A 22657-nucleotide genomic window follows, 5' to 3' on the forward strand; every position below is an offset into this window, starting at 1 on the left:
ACGAATATTTATCAGGGCGTGGGGGATGCAGAAATGCACGCAACACACTCTACCCCAGAGAGCTTCTATGAACAAGACAAACAGGTAAATATACAATGTACTATCCATTAGGAAATAAATCACGGTGCTGCCATCCAGGAGTGGCCAGAGTGGTCCCGGAGGCCCCTCTGAGAAGGTGACTGGGCAGGGTAAGTAGTTCTGGCCTCCTCAAAAGTCCATCCCTGTGCCAAGGATTCCTCCATCTCTATGGGCCATCCTTGGGGGAAAGCAAACAGAGGGTGGCCCTGTTCCCTCCGTTCCCTTCCCCAGCCCTAGAAACAGGCCCACCCCTGGGTCTCTGTAGCAGGACCCGCTACAGAATTGTCGGGGCACCTTGTCCAAAGTTATTAGGAATTTCATGTCTGACAAGAGCACTGAACCCGAGGTCCTGGCACCAGCACCCCCCCCCCCCACCACCAGTGGGTCACACGGCCGTGCAGAGCCAGGCCCTGAGGATCTCAAAACCTCCACATATCCAGGCACCAGCATTATGATGTCCTGTGCAGTCGGGACTCTGCAGTGGACGAAAAATGTCACCTGCCATGTCAGTAAACAAAGGATGTTGCAGCCATCAGCCACTGCAGCCACCCTCAGCTGTGTACCCTGAGGGGATTCAGGGTGGAAAAAGACAAGTTACTGGCCCTAGATGGTTAAGGTGCACATCAAAGGAATGATTTCAATGAGCCCAGACTCTTGCATCTTCGCATACATAGAAAAGCGCTAAATTCATTAACTTGAGATGTCTGGTTTTTCTTTAATTAACAGGGATCTTTTGATGTTCCGACGTTTTGGTTTTTGTTGCAAAAACTCTATATCCTGGCTCCTCCCTGACCTCTTTGGAGCAGTCCTTGAGAGCTGCTTCAAGGGTTCGAGTCCTCAGAAAGTCCGCCAAATAAAACATAATCCTTAACTTTTAGGTTGTGCATTTTTTTTTAAGTTACCACTGCTCTGAGTGGGGTCGCTCCTGGTGACCCCAGGTCCTGGCGGACTGAGGGGTACAGGGAGGCAGGCGAAGCGTTCACTAGTCTTTCAGGCGTTTATCAGGCACCTTCTCTGTCAGGCTGCGTTTGATTCCAGGCCCAGACCAGCTGTGCTTCAAGCCCCTGGACTCCCTGACCCCGCGCGCCACCAGGCAACCATTGGTCTGACACTTCCTTCCCCCCCAAACCCCCGCCCCAGCCCCCTCACGCTGGGAATGGAACCTCGAGTCCTCCGGGGACACACTTTTCAGTCTCCCCTCATTTCTCCCTGGTCTTGTCGCTCCCAGTTTCCTCCAACTCCCCAGGCCCACTCCTGCCTCGGGGCTGGGCCTCATCACTCGCCCTTTATTCTGCTCTTCTCTTCCTTCAGTGTACTTTTCACCTCCCCAAGCCCTGGTTACCTATTCACGGGTTTAAGGTCTCTCTCCCCTGCGAGGTGGGCCCTTGGATGGTTTGCTCAAGCTGTGCTGCCTGGCAAGCAGAGGGCCCCCGGGGAAATTATTGAGTGAATGCACGATGGAAGGAAGAAGCCGAGGAGAGCCCTCGACCAGACAAGGGACACTCAGCGCGCCCTTGGAAAACTTTGAGAAAGTGTGACTTCCACTTTTTGGGCCAGGGAAGGCGGCCACCGTGCGGCCGCTCGATCTCGGGCACACTGGGTCCCATCCCCGGGCCTCAGTTTCCCCTTCCGTGACAGACAGGGCCTCTAGGGACGGGGGGAGGCGGGGCGGGGGCGGCGAGGCTCCAGGCCTACAAGTCCCAGAGCCGCCCGGACCGGCCCCGCCCCGCCCACCCCGCGCCCCTCCCGGCGGAGCGGCCGCGCGGGGAGGGCACCGCGGGGAGTGCGGTTGCGCGCCAGCCGGCGGGCGTCTGCGGGGCACGTGCTGGCGCTGCGGGGTCCGAAGGGTCTCAACCCGGGGGGCTGGCGCCCGGGACAGGGACACGGGGTCAGAAAAGGGAAACGCGCAGGACCCGGGCAGGGCGTTCTCCGCCCCGGGATGGGCAGGCTCGTTGCGTGCATCTCGCGCTCCCGCCCGGCCCGGAAGAGGGCAGGGGGCGTCAGTGTCTTAAAAGGCGGATGCGCCCGCTATGGTTCTTTCACGTGTTCATTCTCCGGCCCTTAAGTTTCTGCGTCACCAATCTCTCCGCCCGTCGGGTGGCCCCACGTGCCCACGTGTCACCAACTTCTGCCTGAGAATCAGCTATTCTCCCAACACATCCTTATTAATGATCCATTAGGTGCCACGCTAGGGTTCTAGACCCCGGGAAGACTGCAAGTAGAAGACTAATGACGTACCCCAACCCCAACACACACACACACACACACACACACACACACACACACACACACGAGCTTACATTCTAGGAGGAAGAGAGAGAAAAATGAATGAATGAATATTATATTTACATTTAAATTTTTCCAGGCGGGTCCTGAGATGGGAGCAAAGAAAAGTGACATGTGTTCTTTAGAGTCTGGTAAGGCCTCTGGGAATTGGTGAGAGCAAGTGGTGAGAGCCAGAGCCATTGGCGCATAGGGAACAGCACAGGTAACAGAATGCAAAAGCTTAGAGGCAGGAGATCCAGCCACCATCACTAACGGAATAACCTTTGAGTGCCGGGCACTTTTAGTGGCTAATCCTCACACACCACTAATAATAATAAAGGTCAGTTGTTTTAGTGCCTGTTTTGAGCCCAGCCCTGAACTGGGTGACTTATATATATTAGGTGATTTAACATCAAAACACTTTTTTTTCTCAGGTAGGTACTATTAGCCCAGTTTTAAGAGGGAGGGAAGTGAAGCTCAGAGTGACTTCCCCAAGGCCACCCAGAGCAGTAAATGGCCAATCCATGATCCCATTTTGTCCTCACACAGCCTTTAGAGAAGGCCTTGTCTCCCTGCTTTGAGGGCTGGGCAGGTGAGACCTCAGAGAGGTTGAGTGAAGTGAGAAGCAAGTAGAAATCTGTTTGGCTTCCAGCCTTCTGCTCAAAGAAACAATGGTAGCTGGTACCAGCCCCCTATTGTTATTTCTGCTCTGAACTTGGTTGGGATGTTCGGAGCTGTGGCAGCTGACTTACGACCATGAGGCAAAGTGCAAGAGACTCACAGACACCAGTCCTGATACCACTGATACCGCATTTGGCAAATGTCTGGAGACATTTTTGGTGGTCACAACTTGAGGGAGGAACGCTACTGGCATCTAGAATGTGGGGGCCAGGGAAGCTGCTAAATATTCTATACTGCACAGGACAGCACCCACAACAAAGAATTATCCAGCCCAAAATGTCAGCAGTGCTGAAACTGAGAAAACTTGGGCTAAACCAAGGCCAACAACCAGGCTCCTTGTTGGGTAAGAATAGATCCCAACGTGTTTAAGCCACTGTAGTTGGGTTTTCCATGATGACAACCGAAAGCGTTCCCAAATGAAGCAGATGCAGTTTGATAATTTCTACTGAAGGGGCCAGCATGGCTGGACAGGGGTCATTTGTCCCTGCTTCTTTTGGTGTCCGTCACATGGTGGGTTGGGAGGTCAGCCCAGAGGTTGATCTTGATCCCAATGCTTTGGGCCTTTGGGCTGAGGCTCCTCTCCCTAAAGCTCCAAGCCCTTCATTACGAGGGGACAGAGCAGGACACGGGCGGGACATTGGTCAGCCCCTGGGTGGGTGGGCTCGCTGCATGCACCTTGCACTCGGGCCCAGCCAGGAAGGGGACAGGGGGAGCATCGGTGTCTCAAGAAGACGACAGCCGGGTTTGAATCGTTGACTCATTCATCCTCTGTCCCCTTAGGTCTCTGCATCACCAACAGAAGGGAAGGGGGGTTGGGAAGCCAAGTGGAAAGACACGGGAGTGACGATTTAGGCCAGGCTGCTCGGGGGGAGGGTCTGTCCGCTGCTGCCCAGCACACATGCTGCCTCTCCTCCCCTGAGGACACTTTCCCAGGCTCACAGCTCTGAATGTGGCAGGTGGATAAAGCCCCGTCCCCTGCCCACTGCCTACCCTCGCCTGACACAGCTCACTCAGCAGATGGCTGAGTATGAAGTCCCACCTTACAGGCTTTGTCACTGTCTCCACGAGGGGAGCCTGGACTCAGGACCCTGCTCTGAGACTGTGCCTGGATGTGGGCATTTGCTATGGGTTGGACTGTGTCCCCCAAGAATATATTCAAGTCTCTGGTACCCGTGAATGTGACCTTATTTGGAAATAGGATATTTGTACTATCATCCATTTAAGATGAGGTCATATTGGAGCAGTATGGGGCCTAATCCAATGACTTTCGTCCTTATAGGAAGGCCATGTGAAGACACAGACACACAAGGAGGAGGCCATGTGACAACAGAGAGAGAGCCCTTCAAGCCGAGGAACACCGTGACTGCTGGCAACCGCGGAAGCCAGCACCGAAAGGCGTACAGGGGACAGTCTTCCCTCTTAGTGCCTTCACGGGGAACACGGCCCTGCCGACACCTTGACTTTGGCCTTCTGGCCTCCAGAGCTGTGAGCGAGTAAATTTCTGTTGTCTTAAGTCTTCCAGTTCATGGTCAGATGCTGCAGCAGCCCCAGAAGCCTAGCACGGCCGGAGGGGAGAGGAAGCCAGAGCCCTGAGCGGGTGGAATCACGGCTGTCAGACTCATGGTTTGGAACGGCCTTCAGAACCACGTGAGGGTCCTGGGACTCCCCAAGGTCATTCCAGGACTGGGAAGCAGCCCTGTACCTCTCTGGGCTTCAGCTGCTCAGCTGGGAAAAGTGGGGGTCCAGCTAAGGATCCTTTCACTTAAAACATCCCCAGTTTACAACTAAGGATCCTTTCACTTAAAACATCCCCAGTTTATGTCCGGTCCCACCCTTCCCTCCCAACCCCCGCTGGGAATGGAACCCGCGCCCACCTTCCCTGCCCCCCCCCCCCTTCTGGCCGTCTCCTGAGTCTGGACCCTTTCACTCAGCGAGTAGCCAGGCTGAGACCCCACCGTCCATCCCCACCTGCATCTCAGAGGCAGCATCTGGCTGCAGCCCCAGGAACGACACAGATCCTCAGTTCCCAGCCTGTCCTGGAAGGCAGCTGGCCTGGTGTTTGGATCTGCTGTCGCTGATCTGGATGCTCCCAGGGCCTGGAACTCGGACTCCATCCAGGCCTCTCTTCCAGCATCCCTCAAAAGCTCGTGTCCCTACCCGACCCTGCTTTATACATCTGTTTGTTTCTCTGTGGACCGCCTCCCCACGAGAGGTCAGCTCCAGGAGGACGGGCTGCTGGCTGCTTTGTTCACTGCCGTGTACCCAGGGCCTCGCAAATGGAAAGCACTCAGTAAAGATGTGCCGAGTGAAGGAACAAATGCGTGAATGAACACACTCCAGAAGACTGAGACTGGGAACGTGGAGGGATCCCCAAAGCCTGTTTACCTTAACGGAGATGCAGGCTACGCAGTGCTCCTGTGGAGTCAAGCCTGGGCAGCCCCCTCTGCATCCCAGACCTGGGCTGCAGCTGGGGCCGTGCAGGCCACCTGCACCCACCTCCACCCAAAACGGCGGAGGCCCGAGGAGCCTTGAAATAAAACGCCGACACAGCGAACCAAAAGAGGAAGCGCGAGAGACTTTCGCCCGGGCGCGGATTGGGCGCTGCTGTTTCAGCTTCTGAGAGTAACCTGACCCCTGGGCTCCTCTCTGATCCTCCCTGTCAGGTAGTGAAGTCCCTCCCCCTTCTTTTCGGGGCGAGGGCAGGCCACACTTGTGTCCTGCACGCATCACGTGCTTGCTAGCCAACGCCCCTCTGGGCCTCAGTTTCCTCGGCTGTAAAATGGGCATAACGACAGGGACTTCCTCATAGGGCTTCGGTGAGGCTGCAGTGAGATCATACACAGAGTGCTGAGCTCGTCCTCACACTGAATGGGAGCTTGGTAAATGCGAACTCCTGCAGTTTTGGTTTTTTCACCAGGCACGCATCAGTTTCCAGGGACCCTGGCAGCCCTCCCACGTGTGCTGCTTTGGTGGCTCCCCAGTGCCCTGGGGCAGAGTCCCACATCCGTTTGTTCAAGATGCCTTCCCTGCTCTCCAAACCAGAGGCAAAGGGCCCAGCCTCCTCAAGTCATGTCCCCTCCCAGGGGCCCACAGCTCTGTGTAGGCCACGGAGCCCTGAGCAGTCTGCTGAGACTGAAGGACCCTCCTCAGACGGATGGTCTTCTAAGACACTTAATAAAATGCCTAGGAAAACAATCATACTAAAACACAGCTATTAAAATAGTTAAAAGCAAGCATGTGCTCCTTTACTAATGCATTAAGCAATAAGATCCAGCTAGTGAGCCTGTAGTTTTGAAGGCCTGATGAGCAAGACGGCTGTGTCAGGATGTCAGAGACACGGTGCGCTACAGCCTCCGTGGTTGGGTCACAGCTGTTGCTGGCGGTGGGGCCCCGGCCAAGTTCGTGGCTCCTTTGCGCCTCGGTCTGACTCTGGTTGCTGAAGATGAACACTTCCCCCTTCCATTTCACGGACCCCGAGCTCTACATATGGGATCTATGGGTCCCAGGTAAGGACCCCTTTGCATTAGCTCCCGTTGTTGCTGTCACAGTGCCCACACTTTATGGCTTAAAGCAGCAGACATCTATTCTCTTACAGTTCTGGAGGTCAGAGCCCAGAACGGGTCTCACGGGGCTTAAGTCAAGGTGTAGGCAGGGGGTGGTCCTTCTGGCGGCTCCAGGAGGGAATCCGTTTGCTTGCCTTTTCCAGCTTCTAGAAGCTGCCTGCACTCCTAGCTCGTGGCCTCCTCCTCCACATTCAGAGTCGTGTCTCTCCCACAGCATCTCTCTGACGCTCTCTCCCTTCTACCCCCCTCTTCCACTTTAAAGACCCTTTCTACTCCACTGGGCCGCTGGATAATCCAGCATAATTTCCTCATCTCAAGGCCCAGGGCCTTGGTCACATCTGCAAAGTCCCTCTTACCCTGTGAGGTGGCATGGAAAGCAAGGGACGCCTTGGGGACTGATGATGGTGTGTCAGTGCACACCTTGGGACACCACCTCTGTCAGCCTTAGAAGAGCGGCCACTGCTGGTGTGGAAATGTGGACTAAACAGTCAGTCCCATCCCACCCGGAAGCTACGTGTGTCCTAGTTTTGGGTGCTCTCCAGGCCAGCAGGTGTGCTGGGAAGCCTGCCCTGCCAGCAGGAGCCACCTTCCCCGGATGGTGCGTGTGTGCGGCTAATCCCCAGGCTTCCTCGAGAAGCACCGCTGGGATGAGGGCCAGCCTGTCCCCGCAGCGGGAGGGAGGGCGCCTCCCTGCTGGCAGCCGTCTTCCCAGTGAGCGCTGGTGGGAGACCCTGCCCCGGCAGATGCAGCCTGGCAGGTGACTCAAACCACCTGCTCTGGGAGCCCAGGAGCGTGTGTGACGGTTCCTGTAGGTGCAACGTGAACGTGGGCTCTACTCCACGGGGGACACCTTGTCACACAGCTGAACTTCACATGGCTACCTGGGAACACTTAGCTCAGGGTGCTGTGACAAAGCACCACCAAAATTTATTTCCTCACAGTTCCGGAGGCCAGAAGTCCAAGATCAAGGTGTGGGCAGGGCTGGCTTTTGCGAGGCCTCTCTCTCTGCAAGACGGCTTGCAGACGGCCGTCTTCTCCCTGTGTCATCACATGGTCTTCCTCTGTGGTGTCTGTGTCCTAATCTCTTCTTTTAAGGACACCAGTCATATTGGATTTGGGCCCATTCTAGTCAACTCATTTAATCACCTCTTTAAAGACCCTTTCTCCAAATCCAGTCACATTCTGAGGTACTGGGGAGTTAGGACTTCAAGATATAATGGGGGGGGCACAACTCAGCCCATGACAAACACCTTCTTTGCATCTGCAGGCGACTGAGTTGTTAACCAGAATCACGCTCGGGGCCTTCCGCACTGGTCAAGGTCCTCACTGCGGAGTCCCACTGATGCGGCCAAGGAACAGGTTCGTGTCACATGAAGTCCGAGAGCTGAAGAGCCTTGGGGGCGTCCCTGGGCCCTGGCACCAGGAGACACGCACTGATCTGAGAACAGCGGGTACTTTCCACTCTCAGAAAAGAATCGGCCTCCATTGCACTTCTGTTTTAAGGGCCAACCCAGGAGTCAGAAAGATCTGTGAGGGAGTGGAAATGATGGCAGATATGGTGGCCGAGGAGGCGCCCAGGGTCAGGAGGAGCCGGGATTCGACTCCACTGCAAGCAGCGAGTCCTGGCCGGAAGCCCGGGTCACAGGGAGCATCTGCCAGCCCCTCCCAGTCCCCAGGCAGCCTTGTGAAATCTGGTGAGTGACCAACGCCCATAAACTCACCTGGAGCAGTGCTGACACTGTACCCAGGGGCTCCCGGCCACATCTAAATTCAAGACTCAAAAGCAGAAGGAGAGACCGTCACTGCTGACCAGTGACGAGGAAGAGAAACTGAAGGGGCGGGGGTGACCCAGCACTGTCAGTGGCCATGGTGACCCAAAGGGCGGCGCTGATTTGGATCCATGGGATGCTGGGGATTGACAGTTTCTTCTTAGTACTGTGTCCAGTTCCTCTCCCCATCACCGCCTCTGCCCCACACCTGGGGGAAAAAAACCAAAAGAATGCACACCAGTTGCTTTTTAGGGGCTGACTTATTATTTCAGCAAGTGTGTAACAGGTTTTTCTTATTTGCTTTGGAAATGGCCGTCACCTTAAAGAATATTTCTCAACATACATCAATGCAAAATTCACAATAGACTTACATACAAAAGGCTACAACGTTACTTACTCTGCTTCCATTTGCCTTTTGGTGACATAACACCTGTTGTGATTAAAAACTCAAAACCACAGCCATATGGTTTTGCCACCTACTCCCACCTTCTGCTCAACACCATCTGTGAAATCCGGGTAACCTCACTTAGCAGGGCACCCTGCAGACCTATGAAACAGTGGCATTCTCTGGGTATCAACCCAGCACCTCTCAAGGAAATAGGACGCTTGTGTTGAAACTGCCTTTCCTAAACACTGCAGCCCCGAGAGATTTCCCACCAGGCACTGTGGACCGAATGACTGGGGCTATACAGCTTGTTCAAGGGCCTACAAAAGTGTCTGGGGGTGGAAGAAGAGAGGGGGAGAGGGGGGAGTGAGAAGGAGGGGGTGAGGGGGGGAGAGAGGGAGAGAGAGAGAGGAAATTGGCTTCAAAATATAAAAACCACCACCCAAAATTAACATTTCATTGTGTCTACAAATGTAATACTATCAAATGGCTTAGTGTTCCAAAAATTTGTCAGAAAACATGTATGAGAAATTTCCTGGTATTCAAGGTGATCATTAAGAAATTAATGCCAAGTGTGAATTAAGGACTACCAAATAATTTCAGAAGTAACACATGAAACAAAAATTTTCAGAAAATTTGCAGCAAGAATGTGTATTTAAGGAGGGATGTGGGTGTATTTTAACATATGATGTGATGAGTGGGGAAACCTACAGAAAGTCAGAGGGCCTGGGGCCCCAATGCCCCAGGGAAATACACTGCGAGCAGTAGATTTACATTTCTAGGAGCCAGAGGTACAAAAAGTATGATCAGGTGAAATTAATTTTATCATCCAGAATATTATTTGAACATATAACTGATATAAGAAGTTAATGAGATATTTACATTCTTCTTTTTGATATCTTCTGTGCCAAATTTTACATTTACATCTCAATTCTGACTAGTCACGCAGAGGCCTAGAGCATCCAAAGTTACTGAAACTCATTGTAAAATGGCCTGTTTGCCTCCAATACCCATGTGGGATGGAGATTTTCCGAATCTTTCCTTCCCAAGCCAGGGCAGGGATGCTAAAGGGTGAGCAGGTGCTCAGAGCCCCCCGCACCCCACACAACAAGGCTTCAATGTCCCAGGAGGAAACCAATGGGGACATTAAATTTTAAGTAGAAAAGTCAGGAATCTGACCACTGAAAAATTGTCCCCTTCAGCATTTCCTAAGGAGGCCATCAATCTTCTAAAGATAAAAGTGTATTATTTTAAAGAATAGTCTTCTAGAAGGATAATCTTTGACTTCACTTTCCAACTATTTGACAAGCTCACTAACAGCAGCAAACGGAGAGTAAACATGCCACTTCTTTCAATCAACTGAAGTCGGTGAAACTGAATACAGAACCTTGTCCCCAATACTGCCATTGGCATCATTGGCGCCATCTGCTGGCCACACTGAAACACAGCCTCCCCCTGCGACAATCCTTAGGGACGTTTTCATTCCACCAGGCTCCGTGGGATAGGAAACTTCCCACCGACGCCATCCCCCCTGAAGTTACAACAGCAGCAGCTGACATTGGAGCATTTATTACGTGCCAGCCACAGAAGCCCTTGGCATGCATTACCTCTTTAAATACACCCACCTTTTGCGGTAGCTACTTTTAAAGTCTCCTATTTTACAGATGAGGTCACTGAGGCTCAGAGAAGTTTAAATCACATGCTCAAGGTCGCAGAGTTGGTAAATGACAGAGCTGGGATGTGAAGACAGACAATCCAACTCTGAGTGCATGTTCGTAACTATAACGTTGTACAGGCATTTCAAATGTCACATTAGAATTGATATAATTACCCCTCCCATTCTGGGGAGAACGCAAGGACATACTTATGACTGGTACTCAGGCAATACTACTTGAGGTTATTATTGAACCTCAAGAACTCACCCTAAACCATATAAAAAGTAAAAGGGACAGAGAAAAATGCCCATCTCTGATATTATTAAAATATACATACATGCATAGATTCATATATACACATGTAATGGTAGCAAAACAATACTTACCATTACTGTATGCAACGTACTGGAGTGGGTTCTGTCATCTTTTGTGGCTCCATTTAAAAAAATGCTACAACTACAGTCATTGTACCACCTATGAATGGGTCATGATTTAATTTGGAAATTGCTGGCTTAGATGTTCCTATATGCATTCAAGGTTCATTTCTGACAGAACCCTTCCTTAAAAGGAAACTCAAATTTTGAATAAAAAAAAGTATCCCTCCACTCCACCAAGTAGCCTAGAACACATGGAATAATGTCACCTTTGCAGAATTTTCCAGCGAGGTACGCTTGCACCTTGAAGACGACTTTCAGGTGTACGTTTTAACTTCCATTGTATTATTTCCTGTCTCATTTTCATTGCTTTATTTTCACTATATTATTTTTTATGGTTACTTTCTATAATACCTTGGGCAAGAGATATTAGTTTTCCATATCCTGAAATTTTTTCTCTAAATTTATAGCAACAACAAATTTACTTTTGAAAGGTAACTATGTTTTCAAGAAGTGGATCGATTTAAAGAAAAATCAGTAAATACCAGTGGAAGCGGTGGCTCAGCCTGCCCGGGAAGCTGCACTGACACCCGCCGTCCAGCGCAGGGTCCCGCCTCTGAGGAGCTCCTCCCCTGCTGGAACCGCCATTTCTCTGCAAGGACAGCAGTCCCTCACTGCAGGGAGTCGGGCACACACACAGTTCCACCCAACCCCACCCCTGCATCCTCCTGTCCAGGGCTGGTGACAGATGAAGACGTCAGTAAGGCAGCCTTGGGCAGGGAGGGTTCGGAAGGCCCCCCCTGCCTGAGCGGGATTCTCCCAGGCAGGCTCAGACGCGGGCCTGCAGACCTGCGCTCACACACGGAGAACCACAGTTCCCTGACATTTCCAGGATCTGCCCCTCTGAACCCGGGTCAGACCAAACGTTAACAGGATCAGAGAGGTGCTCCTCCCTGTACTCAGGTTTGGGAAAACCCGTAAGGACACCTTGTCCAGCATCGTTTTTTTTTTTTTTGGCTGTACCATGAGGCATGCAGGATCTCAGTTCCCCAGCCAGGGATCGAACCCACGCCCCCTGCAATGGAAGCACGGAGTCTTAACCACTGGACCACCATGGAGGTCCTGAGCAGCATTTTAATATGATCGTGTCCACAATTAACCAAGAATGTTATGTTATAAATAGGGACGAGAAGAAGCCTAATAAAACCAAGTGGAAAACTGAATGGAAGCAAAGTTAACTGTAGAATCTAGGTGGTAGATATATGGTCACTAAAAATGTTGGAAAAAAAATAAGTGAAAACAGGGGCTTCCCTGGTGGCGCAGTGGTTGCGCGTCCGCCTGCCGATGCAGGGGAACCGGGTTCGTGCCCCGGTCTGGGAGGATCCCACATGCCGCGGAGCGGCCGGGCCCGTGGGCCATGGCCGCTGAGCCTGCACGTCCGGAGCCTGTGCCCCGCAACGGGAGAGGCCACAGCGGAGGAAGGCCCGCATACCACCAAAAAAAAAAAAAAAAAAAAAAAGTGAAAACAAAACTTGTCTTCTGCATGAGGTTTACATATTCCACCTTAAGCAAAAGCAGGAACTCTATTTTTAACTGGGTGTAAATTTTTAACGGCAGAATGACTTGACACTTATTAAAGCACAGTCAAGATTACACTTGTATCTTTCCAAACTAGAAGATGCCATCAAATTTATGACTACCTATTGAGCACCTACTGTATGCAACATATAGTACTGGTGCCTGCAGGGATGAGGATGTTGAAGATGGAGAGTTCCTCAGACTTCACATACCTTTTAGGAAACAGGAGAACAAGTATCTTAAGAAGTTTAATGACTTCAACAAATATTTACAGGTTCATCATTAGAAAAAATACAGCAGACTTTTATGTTCTGGGTTCTAGGCCGACAGAGAACTCAGCCCATCTCCCAGCAAGGAGCTTACTTTACTCCTGGTTTCTGGGAACCCCAAGTCCAACCCTGGACTTAAGCAAATGTTTTAAATTTGCCAATTAGAAAAACTATCCCCTTGGTGATGTGACAAGGCCCAGTCTTGGAAAAGAACACTCTAAAAGGCTCATGACTTAAGACTCACTATTTTGTGGTCATTTTCAACTATAGCCAGTCACTAGCTTGTAAAAAAAAGAGTAACAAAACTGCGGCTAAACTAAAAGTGATCCATTTATTCTCACCTCCAACGAACGTCGGCTACTGAGATAGCCTGAGCTTGGCTAGAGCTTGGCTCTCCTCATGGCAATCTTTCCTACTCGCCGTATCTGCCGATACACACAGATCACAGAGCTGCAGGGCTGATTCATAAAGGGAAGGAAAAAGTTAGCTGTAAACAGTTAACCTGAATATTAAGACTTTTCTAGTGCACTTGCCTTTCCCTCTCTCTCAAAAAAATAAAAGAAAAAAAATAACCAACCCAAAACAAAACTTTTCAGACCAAAAGAACCAGAGAGTTCAGAGGGAGGCCCGCATACCACAAAAAAAAAAAAAAAAAAAAAAAAAAAAAGAACCAGAGAGTTAATGGTCTGAATTCATCTGTGATCTGACTACCAAAGAATTTAAACCATTGAGTGCTGGCAATGTCTTTCAGTAGAAAACTTTGTCTTTTAAGAGTAGGCAAACATGTCTTACAGTATTATCAATACCAGAGCTCCACACTCAGGAAGTTAATTTACACACCAGCCCCAAAGAGTAAAGCAGAAAAAGCATTTGGGATTGCAGGGTTAAAACACAACAGGCTCTCATTTCAGATACTTACCCATCAGGAATTTTGAACTACATGAAATAAAAAGGCAACACCCCAAATCTATGGCTGCTGGGGGCACCAGCTCCAAGTACTTCCCATGCAGGGGACTTGGGTTCTAACTTGAAGGCCACACATGCATCACCCACTTGGGCTTTGTCCACAAAGGCCTGTCACTCAGAACAGGAACACCCCTGTTCCAGTCACCAGTACATCTGCCCTGCAGAACTGAAAAGCACTGGAATGTCCAAGACAGGAATGAAGGAAACAAAAGAAAAATACATTCAAACTCTGCCCACCAATGCTTGGAGAGACTGCTGCTAGACAATCCACACAGCAGAAATACTCCCAGCTCAGGATTTCCTCTCTCCTAAGGGGCAAAATTTCTGCATTTCCCACAGGGCATCTGCAATCACAAACCAAAAACCAATGATGATGCTGAGCAGGGCAACCACTTCAGAGCTTACGGTGGGGGCAAGGGGAGAGACGGACAAAGGGAGCTTAGTAGACAATCTTCTAAATATTTTATTACAAAATACAGTACAGGGCTCGTAGAATGTTTCCCAATGTTCTCTAATACACACACTGCTGAACGAAGCACTGCAAAATACCTGGCAGTTGCCCACATGAATCTAAGAACTTCTATAATAATTTTAATCCCCTTAGAGTTACAGACGAAACCTGTAACCGGCAGTGGAATGGAGAGATGGACAGTCACCGTGGCCGCCAGGCTCCGGACTGCTGAACAATGACATCGTTTTCTCCAGGGGTTGAAATCCATATCCATGGCTGACAACCCACCGAAAGCTGGGACCCAAATTCGTACAGAGACGAGGCAAAGTGGAGAGAAGACAACTCTGGACAACCCACAAGTCTCCATCCAGCCACTACTTCTTATTCCTGGGCTTTAACTCTTCGGCTGCGTTACGTAGGAAAATGTAATTTTTCTTTTGGGGGTTATAAAATTCATGTCCCTAAAGGGGAAAAAAAACAGTACCTTAAAAACTGATTAAAAATCAGGTTAGCGTTTTGTGGGCACTTTTAACATGCCAAGTCCTGTGCTCCATGCATGATGTGTAATCTCTCTGGAGGAATAAAACAGGTAAATTGGAGAGAAAAAAAGTCAAACGTTAAACAAAAACTATAATCCTCAGAGTAAAGGTTAAGGACTTGGTGGAAATGTCTTCAGTGTGCCCCTTAGAAGGATGATCTTCTACATATTTATCTTTTCAGCACTGAGACTTTTGTCAACCTTCCACCGCTGTAATGTCAACATGACTCCCCCTCAATGAGCACAGGCTAGGGAGGGGAGGATGGCGGAGGATGAGCTGGAGGTTTCTCAGCACAGGAGACGTCTGGTCTGTGACGTCACAGGGAGCAGGGCAAGTCCCAGGATGCACCACCCCAGACGCGGAGGGAGGTGAAGTGCAGGTGTCAGCGTGTCTGCTTGCGCCTGTGCTGAGGAGGAAGGGGGGCTGTGTGACACTGGGGGAGTCGGAAGCACCCAGCTCAGGCCAGGCTAGAAAGGGCTGTGAACAAGCTGAGGCCTGTGAAAACTGTCCCACAGGGAAAGGAATGGCAGCCACAAAGCTAAGTGACAATGACAATGACAGGAAGACAGCAGAGTGGTGTGGGTAAGACAGATGAGTGGAGACCCGAGGTTACCAAAAGGCCTGGAACAAGGAGGTGGGAAGCGCCTCTGGGTGCGTTCTGCCGCCTGCAGTGCAATGATATGCTTTATTCTCACTCCTTGACAGTTACACCAAGATAGTTCTAGAAGTTCTGCTCACCCAATGACCATTAAGTCTCATCGTAATACACAAAGTGCAGCTTTTCGGAACAGTTACACTCAAGCAACAAGCTAATAATATTAATCATATGTGGGGATAACCGTCCTTCAACTAAGAAAGTTAAAAGATTATAATTTAAGTGTGCCACGGTTCAGTTGACATTAATTGCTCAGATGAATTAATTCTGAGTAACATTCAAAGCGATGAGCTTTGATTTTACACTGCTTTCAATTTACAACTATTTTCTCAACGCCTGAAACACACAGAGCCATGAGTGTGATGTGAGTTAAACATGGAGTTTTAATGCGGCTGCAGGCTGAGCAGGTGAAGAAGAGGAGATCCATCGAAGAGGCCCACGGGGAAACTGAGGCCTCAGGCCACAATCTGGCTCCAACCCCAGCCAGGCAGAACCAAAAAAGTACACTCTTTGCAAAACTGAGTGCGTGGCTTCCACAGGTGAATGGATAAACCAACAGTGACACATCCAGACACCATGGAATACTACTCAGCAGTAAAAAAACAAACTAGTGACACACTCAACAGCAAAAAAGAGTACACAGTATATGAGGCTACCTATATAAAATTCTAGAAAACGCAAATTCACCTCTAATGACAAAAAGCAGATCAATGTGTGCGTGAAGGAAAGGATTACAATGATACACACAGAAACTTTTGGGGAAGATAAAAATGTATGTTCTCCTGACTGTGGTGAAGGTTTCCGGGGTATATACACAGATACTGAAACTGATCAAACTACACTTCAAATGTGTGCAATTTACTGCCTTTCAATTACAACTCAGTAAAGTTGCTGGAAAAAAAAGGCAGCTACGCGGCTCACATAAGCAAATGCTCAGAGAGAGTGCGCCTCCCACAGGCCTGAGCAGGCATCACAACAATGCGCTGAGCGGGCAAGATGTACCGCAGGTGAAGTGGACAAACTCCGTGACTGCCCAGCTCTTCTGAGAAAGAGAACCAAAGGCGACTCCAAGACCGACACCCCACTGACTAGGAGGTGTTTGCCTCAAAGAGGAACGAACACAGGAGAAGCAGCAAGCGGGAGGGTAAAGTGTGGTGGGGGGGGGAATCCACCGGATTTTGATCTCCTAAGTTAAGGTGCTTAGGGGGTAGCCAGGGGCGAACATCCCGTTGAGACTGGGACACCGGAAGAAGTGGGGAGCAAGGTCAGGAGCCAAGTTAGACATGTAAGAGTCACCAGCTTAGGCTAGAAGAGCTGCTGCTTCGTGAATGCAGACACGCCTGGAGGACCCAAAGGAGAACCACAGGAAAAGGCCTGCGTACAAGAGGTGGGCAGAAGAGCAGAAGCCAGCAGAGATGGCAAGGAGCAGTCAGGAGTAGGAATGTAACAGACAACAGAAAGGTCAGAGAAACCAAGGGGAGGGCTTTGTGAAGGAAAGAGGAAGGGATGGACCGGTGCCCAGCACAGACAGCGAGGAAGCTGGGGGAGGGGGAGGGGGGGGAGGGGAGGGATGTAGAGAGTTGTGTGCTGTATGTGTGTTGTGTCTCGGGGAAGGGAGGTGGGCAGGGCCAGTGAAGACAGACATGTGTGGAGGTGAACAAGAAAGACACCACGGCTCTGGAACCCAAGTACCCAGGTCTGCTCTCTTCACCATCACACTGGGATGACTCCAAAACACAGCCAGGACCCTGTCAGTTCCTAACTTCCCTCCTCCCCACACAGCAAACAAGCAAAGAGCCAATGCCTCTGGTGGAAGGCCCACAGACTTGCTGAGCCCTCTTCACTCTCGCCCAACAACCCCTGGCATCACTGGATGACTTGGACCCCCCAGAGTGGCGGCCGCTGGGTTTACACTGACCAAGCACTTGACGTGGGCACGTTCTCAGGGAAAGGATGAGAGGGAGGCCCTGCTGTTCCCTTTGCAGTCAGGTGACGGTGACATGCCATTTGCAGACACACAGCGTGTCTGGGGAGGCCTTCCGACTCCAGAGCCTGGCTCTGCTGCCTGAAGGGGCCCAACGCAGGTTTGGGAATTCTCACCTTTGACCAGTCGTAGCTGGAAGCATATGCAAATATGTTTCCATTGTGATTGAAGCAGCAAGCCGATATCGGTTGATCTAACTGTTCTGAAGTTTTTAGTTTTGTTCTGGCATCTTTGTCCCAAAAGCTGAATCTACCATCAGATCCCACAGTTGCAAGGGTGCCATGAACAGGATGGAACGCAATTCCATTCACCTAAAAATGATGGATATGTACAATGAGAGGCAGAGGCAGAGGCGGAGGAGAAGTCAGGTTTTCGCCAATGCAGGCTTCCTGGTTCAGTCAGGACACAAAATGGAACAGGCCGTCAGTTCAGTAGAGCTGGCGGCCCGCTGATGACAGGAGAAACTAGCCCCACTTCCTGAACCAATCGGCAGCCCAGGACTGAATCTCATCTCTTGTCCGAAACACGAGTCAGCAGAGGTTATTAAGTATGTAAGCTAGTGACACCAAGGAGCGAACCTCAGGAAATTGCCTTTTTCTTTTTCAGCAAACAGCAATTTCTCGGTTTTAGCTAAGTGTATCAACTGTCTACCAGCACTCATAGAGGTGGAAGTCGCTCCCCAAAACTCCTAAGCCTGCGTTCAGAAACAGAGAAAACGAAGACGGTCAACATGTTCATAAAAACAGAAAACTGAAACCTCTCACGTAAGCCATTTATCTCTGCACGCGAACACACACAATGACGGTGATCTTTTCTGACCCCATAATGACTCAGCTACCCACCTCCAAGTCTAGTTTCTAGACACGTTCTCAGGGTTACAGTTTCTAAAAACGTACCGCGTAAATGTCCTGAGGAGCTGAAGTGTTGGTTCCGTTAGACCGATGACATTTAAAGGTAAAGTTATCTTTGGCACTGAAAAACAAAGGCCCAACTTAGTTTTCCTTCTTTAAAAAAAGCCTCAAGTGAAAATCTTCAAGCTGATCAGGCCTCACTTACGGATTTGGGGGGTTGATGTAGTGAATGGCAACTCTCCCCTCAATGCTTCCCAGGGCAAAACCTGTCGGCTTGTTCTGTTTGTCTTTAAAAATAGCCACACATCGATGCTACAGTTGGGGGGAAAAACGTATATCATCACAATGTAAGCTGTAACATTCCATAACTAATGTGACTGTAAACAGCTTTTACCCCATTTTTGGGTTTTGAAAGAACCAGAAACAGTATTTCTCAAATATGGTAAAGAAAATAATTTCTATTCCTCCAGTAAGCATTATTTTCTTTTTACGCAGTCACGTGATCTTATGAACAAACCTCGGACCAAGTGCTTCCATCCAGGCACAGTCCTCCCTCTGCCACCCTGAAGGCCCTGCTGTCACTGCAGCGGGGCACGCGGCCCTCAGAGCCCTGCCAGGTCCTATTCTGCCACCCTGAAGGCCCTGCTGTCACTGCAGCGGGGCACGCGGCCCTCAGAGGCCCGCCAGGTCCTATTCTGGCGCTGGCCCCCTGGTGGGTCGGGAGAACATGTCACTTTGATTCACAGCCCACCGACTAGGCGAGTGTCCTCTAGCAAGTCACCCAATGTTCCAGAGCCTCTACATCCCCAACTGGAAAAGGGAAGTAGTGTCTGCCTGTGGAGCATGGGGGACCAAGGGTCAAGCATACAGTGGACACGGCCAGAACTTTCCAAACCGTGAATAAGCTATGCAAAAGCCAGACACTGCACTCAATCCAACACTGAGTTTGAGGGTCCAAAGGAGGGTTTCCTGGACTCCACAGAAGACCCCAAAGAAACAGCCCACGGCCCAGCTTCCGGGGGGGGAAAGGAGCACAGATCCACATTCTTACTGTCATTCAAGAAGAGCTGCATTAAATGTGGATGGAGGGAAGGAGAGAAATGAACAGATCTGAAACCACATGCAGGGTAGGAGCAAGCTTGGTGGTTGACGAGATGGGAGAGGAGGAAAGGAGGGAGAGGGAACCAAGGATGACTCCTGACTTCTGGCTTAGACAACTAAGGGGCGGAGGCCCCATTTAGTGAGATGCAGAGCGCACGGGGAAGAGCAGGCTGGGGTGGTGCGGAGGGGCAGGTAAAGACTGCTCACTCGGCAAACACAGAATGCCGTCTATTCGGGCCTGGCTCCAGGTGCCAGGAATGAGGCAGCAATGAACACAAAATCCCTGCTCTCACTGAGTCTATGCTCTAGTCACAAAAAACAAGATGAGTAAAATCTACACGTACGTATATACCACACACACACATATGTATATGTACGTAGCCTGGGGAGAATGAGCAGGGAGGATGCTGAGGAGAGGTAACATGATCTGCAGAAAGTGGTCCTGGGTTTGGCACGGGATGCTCTTGGGCTGAGACATGAGGAGGATGCAAAGGAGCTGTCAGACTGTGGATGTCCTTGTCAGGAGCACAGAGGCAAGGCCTGCTGGGGATCCAAGTCTCCAGCCCACAAGGCGTACCTAAGCAACAGCAACGGCCGGCAGATGTAGAGAAGGCAGTGGCCCAGGGCAGACGCCTGGGGAACCTCAACGTGCAGCAAGAACCAGCAAGGAAGACAAAGCAGCAACCAGAGAGGCAGGACGTAAGAGGCTGGCATTACAGAAACCAAGGACAGAGTTTTAAGAATATGTAATAAGAACAGCAGCGAATGCTGCTGCCACGGTAAGATGAGTATCCACTGGAGCTACTGATTAGAAAGCCATCAGTGGCCATGCCAGAGACAGTTTCAGTGGAGTAATGGGGGCAGAAGTCTCAAAGGAGGGTGAGAGATGAATGGGAGGTAAGGGAACCAAGAAAGCTCACGTAAGACACTTACTTGACTTCAAAGGGAAAAAGGGACGGAGGTGGCAGAGGGTGTGGGGGTCAGAAGAGGCTTGTTTCCTAGGATTGGACTTGAGCCTGGTTCAGTGCCAATGAAGTACAAAAAGAGGGGAGATGAGATACAGGAGAGAGGCACAGCCTAAGGCTCCGGAGAAGGCTCACCTAAGAGCTGGGAAAAGGCAGGGAAGATGCAGGTATAGCCAGAGTTCTAGATGCAGCGGGAGGAAGATGGGGAAGTTCCCAACCATCAGCTTCTACGTTCTCGGAGGGAGCGTCCAGGGGTCTGAAGAGAGTGAAGGAGATCTAGGAATCTGTGGCAGGTGAAGACCAAGCTAAAGACGGAGGCTGTGGATTCACGATGGAACCAATCCACCGAGGTGCACACCCATTCAGCAGCACGCGGCAAACCCGGGGGACGTTTGCAGAAGACGGCATTTACTCACTGAATACTTGTGTTTATATCCTTAAATTCACCCCCTTTGAATGTCTGAAAGTACAACGGTTTCCATGTGTGGCCACGTGGCCAGATTGCCTACGACAAGTGCTAAATACGAGCTTCTTGATTTGACTTGTGACTCACCTGATGTTTCAGTGGAGATTCTATCCTCCTGAATTCAGAAGGTTGATTCTCTAACTGATAGACAATCAGTCCCCTCTCTGCAGTTGCCACCACAGCCATAGGATATATCTGGGAAACACAGGAAAGCAGACACATGCTTAAAGGGGACTGTGCTCTTTTTTATACCAAAGTATTAGATCAATTTTTTTTAAAGTCGCAAAAGTCAGTCTGAATTCTTTTTCAAGTTTAACAGTTCAACGATATTGTCACATTTCAAGGTAACCTAGAGAAATCGTATTTGAAAGTAGAACATTCATATCTTTTTAAAAGACTCGTGTTTTAAAACTACAAAATATACATTTAGAAAATGTGCTGAGAAATAGAGAAGAAATGAACATCACCTCTACCACCCCATCAAATGAGAACTGTTGTTAGCACCATGGTATGTTAAGCCCCGTCTTTTTCCTGAACATCATACAGGTGTGTATATGTATGTTTCTATGCACTGCTGACCCCTTACTCAAGGCGTGTCCGGTGAGCACCGCCCCGCACATTTTCCAGAAAACACTAGCGGTGGCCACATAGCCAACACTCCCTCAAATGAACCCACCACACGGTTCACTTAACCATGTCTGCCTTGTTGGCCCACTGGGTCACTTCCCATGTTTTACTATATTATAGAGAAAAAACATTTGCATCTTTACTTTTCTCATGATAAATGCCTAAAAGTGGAATTACTGGGGCAGTTGGTATAAAACTTCAACTTATTGCTAAACCAACAGAGAAAGTTCTTTAGTTTCTATCCCGCTCACTCAGAGACAGTCACCAAAGCTCTAGCACCACACCACAAAGTTACTGCCAGTCTTCCTACAGCCACACAGTGCATGTCATTCTGGGGACAGTATGGCACGTGGCTATCTGCGTATGTTCATACAAGTGACTAAAAAAATGTGACATCTAGTTTTCTGTAATCCTGGAACATATGCACACAAAAATCTACAGATTTAAGACGACTGAGGCACTCCAAACTACATCCCATATCTATTATTAAAGTTTGAAGGGTTTTTACATTACCCTCTAATTGCAAGATATCATAAGGTAAGAAGTGCCTTTTTTTTTTTTTTAAAGGAAATAATTAATATTAAGTTCAAAATTCCTTACCATGTCAGCACAGTAACACCTTTCAGGGAGTTGTAAAACCATCATAGGATTTGATGATCGTGTATCCCAAAACTAAAAGACAAAAAAAAAAAAAAAAAAAAAAAAAAAAAAAAAAAACCCAGTAAGTGATCATTCAGGGCTAAAGTCCAAATAGTGCAAGAATAAATGTCGGGCTTCCCTGGTGGCGCGGTGGTTAAGAATCCGCCTGCCAATGCAGGGGACACGGGTTCAATTCCTGGTCCAGGAAGCTCCCACGTGCCACGGAGCAACTAAGCCCGTGCGCCACAACTACTGAGCCTGAGCTCCAGAGCCCGCGAGCCACAACTACCGAGCTCGTGTGCCACAACTACTGCAGCCCGTGGTCCGCCACAAAAGAAGCCACCGCAATGAGAAGCCCCCGCACCCCAATGAAGAGTAGCCCCCGCACAGCAACGAAGGCCCAACACAGCCAAAAATAAAATTAATTAATTTTTAAAAATAATAACAAAATAAATGCCAGTCTTGGTCAGGCCATGCAGTCCCTCAACAGTATATTATACCTTCAAAGTCTTATCCCAGCTCCCGGTCATCACACAGCTGTAGTTTGGTGCTTTGATCCAATGTATAGTTTTAACAGGAGCATCGTGCTTTCAAGATAAAACCAAAATACACCAAGGTAAATGTAATAATATGCTACACAGCTTTGGTTCTGGAAATTCAAAGAGAAGGAACCTTAAATACTGAGGTCATACCAAACAAAAACCAAAGGATAGTTCAGTCCTTCCCCATGACCGAAACATTCAATGTAGCATCAAGAGCATGTATCTACCTTCCATTCTAACAAAATTTAATTTGA

The 22657-nt window shown here is 49.6% G+C and overlaps 1 protein-coding gene across 1 annotated transcript; it reads right to left on the bottom strand.

The window, feature by feature from the left end:
* Positions 1-14032: 14032 nt before the first annotated feature.
* Positions 14033-22589, bottom strand: LOC102991445 (mRNA export factor RAE1). Its single transcript, XM_028484300.2, has 7 exons — positions 22362-22589; positions 21823-21894; positions 20683-20790; positions 18269-18375; positions 18109-18184; positions 17329-17523; positions 14033-14495 (listed from the first exon to the last, which is right to left on the bottom strand). The coding sequence occupies exons 1-7, from the start codon at positions 22389-22391 to the stop codon at positions 14409-14411; spliced, it is 675 nt and encodes a 224-aa protein (XP_028340101.1). The 5' UTR covers positions 22392-22589; the 3' UTR covers positions 14033-14408.
* Positions 22590-22657: the final 68 nt, after the last annotated feature.

Source organism: Physeter macrocephalus, unplaced genomic scaffold, assembly GCF_002837175.3.
Source record: "Physeter macrocephalus isolate SW-GA unplaced genomic scaffold, ASM283717v5 random_172, whole genome shotgun sequence".
In the NCBI taxonomy this organism is placed as follows: Eukaryota; Metazoa; Chordata; class Mammalia; order Artiodactyla; family Physeteridae; genus Physeter; species Physeter macrocephalus.